We start from the raw sequence: 9,143 nt of genomic DNA, 5'->3' as shown, positions 1-9,143 counted from the left end.
TTAATGTATCCCTTTGTTTTAGTAATCCATTTTTTTGTATTACATAGAAATGAATAAATTGCTTTATAACCGCTTGTGAGGTCCTCTAGGTCCTCCATTTCACGATGCATGAGACAGTTCAAGGTTTCCATAACCTTAGGAGGCCATCCTCGCTGTATGTGGCAATCAGATTCTCATGTGGGTGGTGAGCGATGCCAATTACATCTTTCTCGTGTACCTGTTGGTGCAGAGCAACACAGTTCATCACACATTCTCCGTTTCCCATCAGCCTCACTGTTACCTCGCTGGCAACACAGCAGCAGTGACACAGTCAGAGCATCAAGTCGGACAGAAAATAACTAGATAAAAAAAAACAAAAAAACATTGGCAGCCCAGTGTGGATAAACTGCCTCCTCACACAGACTTTGAGAACGAGTGAATATTATCAGTAGAGCTTACGGTCAGCGTTTTCTGCAGCCTTCCTGTCGTATAGTTGAAGCAGTACAGAACCAAGTCCTCTCCCACACAGTAAATCCACTCCCCGTGGGGCGACAGGGTGCAGCACACAAAGTCGGCCTTTTCCTTTCTATCTGAGCTTAAGGTCTTCACAGTCTGTGGCGAGAGGACAAGATTTTGGGCTTTTACAAAGATGTTCAGGTGTTGGTATTAGCAAAACTAACAAATTATAGGACTAGACACGCTCAACTCACGTAGATACTTTAGAAAGCTTTGAAGGCTGGGTGCTAGATCCTAAAAGTGAATAATCAGAAATAAAGCTGCTAGGACAGCACCCCGATGTGATAGTTTAATGCCTCACAACGGACACTTCAGGCGGCGCCCTTCCTCAGCGTGTTCACAGGCAATTACAAACATTAGTAAAACTAAAATGTAACCATATTTTAATTATGCTACAAGCTAAAGACAATGCTAATAAAATGAACAATGGAAGCACTTTGGTTTATGACCAAAAACCTCCACAAGTTCCCATCTAGAGCAATTGTACTTTGTGGTAATTAAACATCAAAAACATCTGCATATTAGCAATTTCACTGTGAGCATGAATCCATTAGCATTTTGCTAAAAAGCATTGCTGTGCTAAAGTACAGCCTTACAGTGCTATTAGTATTGTTTCAGACTCCTAATGTTGTTTTGTTTTAAACAGTAAATATGAATAATATGTATAAATAGTACGTATATGGCAGACTTGTGCAGCATTGTGAATGCAGTCAATCTTGACATGAGACTATACCGATATTGCCTGATCCATCCCTCATAATTGTTATTATTGTTAGTATATTTCTTTCTCACTGTCCTTTCTGTTTATATTCTTTGTGTGTTAAGTGAGTGTTATACTTTGAAAGCAAATATTAACAGGAGTCAACTTCCTTGTCTGTTTACGAAAACCTGGCCAATAAAGCTGATGCTGAACGTCCCTGTTGTTATTTGATTTGAATATTGATGTGTGAAGATGCCAGTCAGAGCGTTCTTACCTGAGCGTGCATGCTCATGATGACCACCATGTTGGAGTGGTTGCAAATCACAAAGTGTTCTGGATTTTGGGGTAGAGGAATCACTTTGTTGACAGGAACTCCTGATGTCCAGGACGGAGATTTGAAAGTGTGGATGCACTTGCAGGACTTTGTATTCCAAATCTAAAATAGGCACATTGATATGAAAAGAATGTATTGAGTGACACTCTCTCAGTAAAACAGATCCAGCACAGACATGTATCATAGTCTTATAGTTTGCTTATTGTACCTTAACTGTGCCATCAGAGGAGGCACTGATGATGTGAAATCCATCTTGAGTGAAAGATACATCGTTCACAAACGACGAATGGCCGTTTAATTCCTTCAGCAACTTGCCTGAACTCAATTCATGGATTCTGAAAAGGATATTGACTATGTTGTAATAAAAGCTGTTAAAAAAACGTTAATTCAAATGAAACAGCAGCTCTGACTCATTCAAAATCTAGGTTTATTCGGCTCAAGAGTGGATTTTCCTTGCAGACAAAATGTGTTGCTGACAGTGATATTTTTAGCTTGGTGCAGATCAGCTAAACCATGACAAGACGCCTAACGCTCACTGCTTCACTCCGTGCATGGGACTCTGATTTTGCATATGTAAACAATTCAGACTTCCAGCTCGTGGAATTTGCAATGGGCACAACACGTTGCAGCTTTGTGGCTGAGCACATGGTCTCTGTCAGCTACACCCACACAGAACATGTGCTTCCAACACAGCAGAGAGGCTCAGCCTCCACACCTAAGGAGCCAGAAATACTGTAGCTACTCAACAAGGGAATGCCCATGCGACAAAGAGAAACACAGATGACAATTTGAATGATATCAAAAACAGAATGGCTTTTTGTGGCAACATTTTGCTAATCCGCCATGGGCTGTCATAAGAGCTCACTGCCTTCTAGCTAAAGCAATTTTCATGTGTACGCCTTTAGAAATCTGAATCATATCTGGGGTCGGTGAGAGAGCTCACTTCCTCCAACAGTGGACAAGCAAAGTTTTGCAACAACAAGGTTACAGATATTTAAAAAGGCTCCCGCAATGATTTATTGTTTTGTTTCTTTTTTTAGAACTGTTCATTTGCATCATTCTATCATTTGTAAATTCAGATATTTACTTCCCTTTTATGTATGTGTGCACAATGTGGCTCTACTTAGTGTACAGGTCAAGTTTAACTTATATGAGAGATGTCATTATGACTATTAGTCAGCTTCAGAGTTTCAGCTTTGCCAATATGAATTGTGTTCAAACTGACCTGATGGTCTTATTAAAGGAGGCACTGAGGATCTGGTTGTTGTCCTTGGAGAAGCTTAGACAAGTCACACCTTTGTTGTGGGCATAATCGAACCTACACAGGCACAAGCCACTCTGGATATTCCACACCTTTGCCAACAACAGACAGACACACACACACATTTTTGAGAGAGGAGTGATGAGACACTTGACATAATATTATTAATCCAGCTGATAGCACTACATATTTTCTTAATATTTTGACATTTTTGTGTCATCATTTCCATACAGTGATAACAAGACGTATCATTAAATGAGACTTGACACAATGATTGGTTGCTTATGTTGGCAAATACGCAGAAATATATAAACTGACAGTATTTTAAGATATAAACCTTTATTTTGCCATTCTGAGCTCCAGTTGCCAGTAGATCTGTGTCCTGACTGAAGCACATACACAACACAGCATCATCCATCATCATGAAGCGGTCTTGGGCCTGGTACGTTAAATCCTAATTCATCCATCCATGCACACACACACACACACACACACACACACACACACACACACACACACACACCCACACACACACCCACAATTATTTAATAAATATAAATGGAGAAATAAGATTTTTCCATTATATTTTGTCATACTGTATATACTTAATATATATGTAATATATATTTTCTTCTGTTATTTAACCAGGTAATTAATTAATTAATTTAATTAATTAAAATGCATTTAGTCTAAGAACATTAAAAGAAAATTAGAATAATAAATACAAACAACACAAACAGATAGCGGTTACAGTAACAGGTATTAGTTAAAGTTAAAACAATACAATATAAATATAAGTAATATAACCATTCTCAGTATTATTCAGTGTCATGAATGAATGACACTAAACATAACTAACCTTACTAATTTTTCCAGTGTTAAAGTTCCAGACCTCTATGAACCCGTCCACTGATCCAGTGATTAAGTACTTGCCATCAGGAGAGAAACGGGCACACTCCACATGTGACCGCCTCCCAAACTGTAGGTTAAAACACAGGAAATTTGATCATTTGGTTTTGTGGCTGTGATCCAAATGCACTGAGATATAAAACACAAACTTATATCAGGCAACGACAGGGAAACATTACGTTTTCCAACATGCTGCAGTCTGTAGTTGTGTAGGCTGATCATTCAATTCAGCCACGCAACTCAGGCAGCTCCATCAGGATGCAATTAATGAGAGCATAGCCAGAGACTAAGTCATGTGCCTTCAGATGAGTAAAGCAATCAGTTAGACTGTAGTATGGTGTAGAGAGAATGAAGAATAATTTGTAATTCTGTGTTAATGAGAACCATTGGTGGTCTACCTTGATGTGGCGGTACAGCTGTGTTGGAAAGCTCTCCTTCTCCACATGTTTGTCCTTGTTGCCAGATGTTTCGATGGTCGTGTCAGGGAAGACGTGACCTGGTAACTGTTGTATTCTCATAGACTGTGGAACAGTCAACAGAAAAAAAACAAGTTTTTGTGATTATTTTGCTCCGTCGATGTCAAGATCTTGATAAAATCAAGAGTACTGAGAGATGTCAACTGGAATATTCAAATTGATTGTTTTTTTAATGTAGTGTTTCTGTCTGATGGAAGTAAAGAAACTACTTGAAGCTTGAAAACTTAAAAAAATAAAATAAAAAAATAAAAAATAAAAACTAGTAGCGAAGCCTGATGCAACAAGTCCCAAAACAGAGATAAAGTCATAATTTATCGGGGAATATACTTTTACTCCTTTCTGTACATGTTTTTAAATTAACTGTCCTGTGACAATGATGTATTGTATTCTACAGGTTAAACAATATAAACCATAGTAGATCATTTATACTTTGTAGTATTATAAACTGCATTATAGGCCAATCCTGTTGAAACCTGCATAATAAAGAACATGGGAACCTTTCACTGGAAAACAATGTACCACTGTCACTGGTCTTGGAATCACTGCTAGTATTGACAGTAACGAGCTTATGTTAAGGCTGTTTCAGTGTAGGTTACTGTAATACTGAGGATTTCAAATGCATAAACCAATTTTTCCATCTCAGCTGACAACAAAAACGTGCTTTTTTACCAATATTTTGTAATTTTTTCAAATTGCTGGCATTTCCACCCATTTTCCCTGCCAGAAGTAGGTGACATCGCCTTGACAACTGAGCCCTTCTCACTTCAAACTGTTGTTCTAACTGTGGCAGGACGATGTGTGTTCATGCAGGACACCATCACTAATAGCAAGAAGTTAGAAGAAAGAATTGAACAAGAGGAGAAATAAAGGAGATGGTTGGATCTTTGATACACAATCAAAGAATAAAGTGGCTCCCCTTGATATATGATTAGAGTGAGAATTGTAAGTGATATTGATCAGTATACTCACGCCAACTTGTCCCAGGAGCCCCATGAGACGAGAAGGGGGCACCACGCTGACCTCCCTCACCAGCGCCTCGGCTATGGCCCTGCGCCGCTTCTCCTTGCTGCTGCCTTTTAGGTACGCCTGTAGTGAGATGGAGACACGTTAGTTTAATGTACGTGAGGCCATAGATTGATAGATTAGTGATACAGTTATTTTTTATGAAAAAAATAAAAACTTGATTGTCTTACCTCACTAGGGTCAAAGTAGGAGCATGTTAGCAGGTTCTCCAAATGGATGTACCTCTCTGGCTGCGTCTGCTTCAACATGATCATCGGGTCAGTTTGTCTGAGGAGTGAGCGTGCTGCTCCCACCTCCCTCATTTCAATGAGCTCCATTACAACCTGGTTAAGAGATTGGTGGTCATCAGATGTTGCTGATTAACAAATCAAGGCAAGAAAGGTATGAGCTGATCAATGCAAAAGCTCACCTGCTCATAAAGGTCAATAAGTGTGTTGTCGGGCAACTTGAGGGACTTGATGGCCAGCAGGACGGAGTCCCAGTGGCCGCTCTTTATATCCGCAATGAAGCTGTCGATGCTTTCCACTGTGTTGAGCGAGACGGTGGTTTCCTCCTGTAAGGTGGTCAGTGTTCTGTAGAGGTTGTTCTCCTTGAGGTACTGCATTATCAGGCGGATCACACTAGACAAGAAGGGTTTATGTTAAAACCGCATGCTGACCCTTTACCTACAAAGCATGTACAGTAGGCCGATAGAGTGAACTTTTAAGTGTCATCATACAAGGATTGGAATTGTTTCCATGAGAGCAGTTTGTGTACAATTAGCACTGGACTGGGGGGGGGGGGGGGTATCCAGGGCATCCACCTGCTAAGCATCCTATGTCCACTCTGCTGTCACTCCATTAGCACCAGCTGCAGTTTAACTTTGATGACTTTGAGGACATGGATTAGTGGCAGGTGACTGTATTCACATCATATATGCCGATTGACAACACACCCCAAGAGTTTCACTTAAAAGTCCCATAACATGAGGGGGGGGGGGCTTGACCAACTGTCACTTTGCTCGTTTGAAAGCCAGGACGCCTCTCTCTGTCTCATGGGTGGGCCAAATTCTCTGGGTAGGAAAAACAGATAAAGGGGCAGTAACCTTGCTCCTTATGACCTCATAAGGGGCAAGATTCTAAATGGGCCCATCTGAGCTTTCATTTTCTCAAAGGCAGAGCTGGATGCCCAGGGCTCGGTATACACCTATCACCATTTCTATCCACTGGGGGACATTCGGCAGGCTTGGGGAACGCATATCAATGTTTAAAACCCTCATAAAGTGACATTTTTTTATGCCATGGGACCTTTAGCAGTGTAGCCTACTCAATCCTCACGTTTTCCCACAGAAAGACTAAATATGAAGTCAGCAAAAAAACATCCACATCCTTGCCAGGGGAGGAGAGCATATTAGATCAACAGGCACAGGACCCGTCTCTGTCTGAGCACAATCAGCAAGAACATCAGATTGTCAGATTAAATGGCTTAAAGAGACCATATGAGCAGCCTCACAGGCGACATATGTGCAGCATAGTGACCACACAATAAACAGTTCTATTAAAGAACACGTAGCAATGATTGTATAAGAGGTTCCACAACCGACTGAACAGACCCACATGGGTGCACAAACCGTACGCAGACAATCAATAACATCAGCGTCATAACAAAGACAGATTTAAAAGCCACATTTGGATTATTTCATGTTTATTTCTTTAAATTAAACATGTAGGAATGATGTCACATTTTATTGTAAGACTGAACTTACAGAAAGAGGTAAACATCACTGCAAAATTATAATTCCCCAAATGAATATCAGTGATGCTGTATTATGTGTCCATAACAGAGCCACGCACTTTAAGAAACACTGTTGTTTTCTTTCTGTAGAGTCCCCCAGGTGGTCTCATCATTAGTCTATTACTTTCCTTTTATCAGCACCAAACTATCACTATAAACTCGTTATTTACCAAAACCCCCCAAAAGGGAAAGCGCACTTACTCCGCAGGCTCCATCTCCACAGCCATGATGTTGTCTCCTGCTGTTGCCACTGGACTGACGGCCGTGCTCGGAGCTCGCTAGAGCCACGTGAAAGCAGTGTGCTGAGTACCACCCACTACACGTGCTTCTCTTGTGTCTTGCTTCTTATTTTTTCCAGAAACAGTGTGACTGCCGCTGCCACACAAAGTCGTGGAGCTACACCCGCCCCACCCTCCCTGACGCATGCCGATGTACAGAGGAAACATTTTGTGGGCACGTAATGTGCCGGAGACGAGGCTGCGCTTCGAGGCGCTGCTGCTGCGGTGGACAGCAACACGTCGCTCAGAGCGTGCAAAATGCAGAGCTCCTACAACGTCCTCTCCCCTCACTGCTCATCATATGCAAATGCAGAGCTAGGTGCGTCTGTCCCGCGTTGACTCAATCATACATTACTGTGACAGTGTCTTCTTCCTGTAATCGCACATTGCGGGTGTAGCGGGTTGGGAGTGTTAATCAGATCCAACGTTTGCCTCTTCAGTGCTGGGTGTTTATTTAGTCTGCGTGTCTCCGTTTGCAGGCCCACACCATGGAAATAAACCTGTTGGTAAACCTTGTTAATCCATGACATAGCATTCATCAAAACGAAAAGCAACAATCTTGCACAGGCCTTGTCAAGCTACACCTATGCAATAGATTAGTAATGGCCTATTGAGACCAAAGGCAGGTTATAGCCTGCTACACTGAAAATCAATAGTAACACTTGTCTACATTTTAACTGAATTATATGCTACAAATATTGACAAATAACACCCAAGACTGTAATATGTCTTGCATTGACTTGGGAGGTGGTTAGGTTGTCTTGCTTCCTGCTGTAGGCTACATCATTTGGTGTTAGTGACCTGCAGCTTTATATTTAAAAGCCGTCCTGGTCACTGAAACTGTACAGGACTCCCATGGCCGCCCAGGTGTTACACTGTGAGTTACTCTTTTGCGGACAGGCTACACCACCTGCAGATGTTCACAGACCAGTGTTGATGGTATAGCAGAAGCAGCTACGGCCTTAAAGGAAGATTTATTTGGCCCCTTGTGTTTCACAGAGGAATTTCTTTTTATGTCAGAATCATCATTCTTGTAGATCTGGTCTTGAACAAAACAACATGTCCACCTCTGTGGTGGGCTGCAGGAAACAGCTGTTGTTTGATGTAAAAAAACAAAACCAAAACGTTTGGTTTGTTGCTGAAATTCATGTCAATTTTCAAAAAGACTCCCAAGCAGCTGACCTCAGCTTGTGGGACGTGACATCTTCATCTTTCATTTGCTTAAGCAATTACTCCATGAACACAGTTCAAACTGACTTGTTGTCTAAATCCACACAACTGTACAAATTTCTGACTCATAGGTCTGTTTTTGTTAATGGAATGCCCTTTCATGAATGAATGTATAGCTGTGATGGCCGAGTGGTTAAGGCGTTGGACTCACAGCACTGATCATTGCAGTTCCTATACTAAATCTAATATCTACTGTATATACAGATAAATACTAGAAGTAAATGTGATAATCACAAAAAGCTGTGCTTTCTTAATTGCCTGTCTTTAGGAGCATTTTCTAATGATTAGGTTATTTCCTGGAGAGAACTGTGTAACTTTGTAACCTTAGTAGAGAAAATAGTGTTAAAGTCAGTGAACAACCTGTTCAGCTAAATGTACATTAATGGGAAATTTGTTGAAGACATTTGGAGAACCAAAGCTCCTGAATATTCCTGAAGATTCATGATGATTAGATTTGACTAGATTTGAGTAGATAAGATTAGAATTAAAGAAAAAAAAAAAAGTTGGGTAGCCTAACTTGTTAGGCAGCCTAGAACAGAAGGCAATACAAATCAATCTAATAACTCTGGAAGCCTATGTGCGTGTGCGTTTGTGCGTGCGTGTGTGTGTGTGTGTGTGTGTGTGTGTGTGTGTGTGTGTGTGTGTGTGTGCGTGTGTGTGTGTG

The 9,143-nt window shown here is 41.0% G+C and overlaps 1 protein-coding gene across 1 annotated transcript; it reads right to left on the bottom strand.

The window, feature by feature from the left end:
• LOC117955471 (WD40 repeat-containing protein SMU1-like) lies at nucleotides 1-7,401 on the bottom strand. Its single transcript, XM_034890000.1, has 12 exons — nucleotides 7,173-7,401; nucleotides 5,608-5,818; nucleotides 5,369-5,521; nucleotides 5,145-5,261; nucleotides 4,098-4,220; nucleotides 3,650-3,769; nucleotides 3,128-3,244; nucleotides 2,755-2,882; nucleotides 1,738-1,864; nucleotides 1,470-1,631; nucleotides 439-591; nucleotides 1-217 (listed from the first exon to the last, which is right to left on the bottom strand). Exons 1-12 carry the CDS (start codon nucleotides 7,196-7,198, stop codon nucleotides 119-121), a joined length of 1,536 nt encoding a protein of 511 aa, XP_034745891.1. The 5' UTR covers nucleotides 7,199-7,401; the 3' UTR covers nucleotides 1-118.
• Nucleotides 7,402-9,143: the final 1,742 nt, after the last annotated feature.

The sequence above is a fragment of the Etheostoma cragini genome, chromosome 2 (assembly GCF_013103735.1).
Source record: "Etheostoma cragini isolate CJK2018 chromosome 2, CSU_Ecrag_1.0, whole genome shotgun sequence".
Taxonomy (NCBI): Eukaryota; Metazoa; Chordata; class Actinopteri; order Perciformes; family Percidae; genus Etheostoma; species Etheostoma cragini.
The sequence above is the reverse complement of the archived record's forward strand: the minus strand, read 5'-3'. Positions and strand labels throughout refer to the sequence as shown.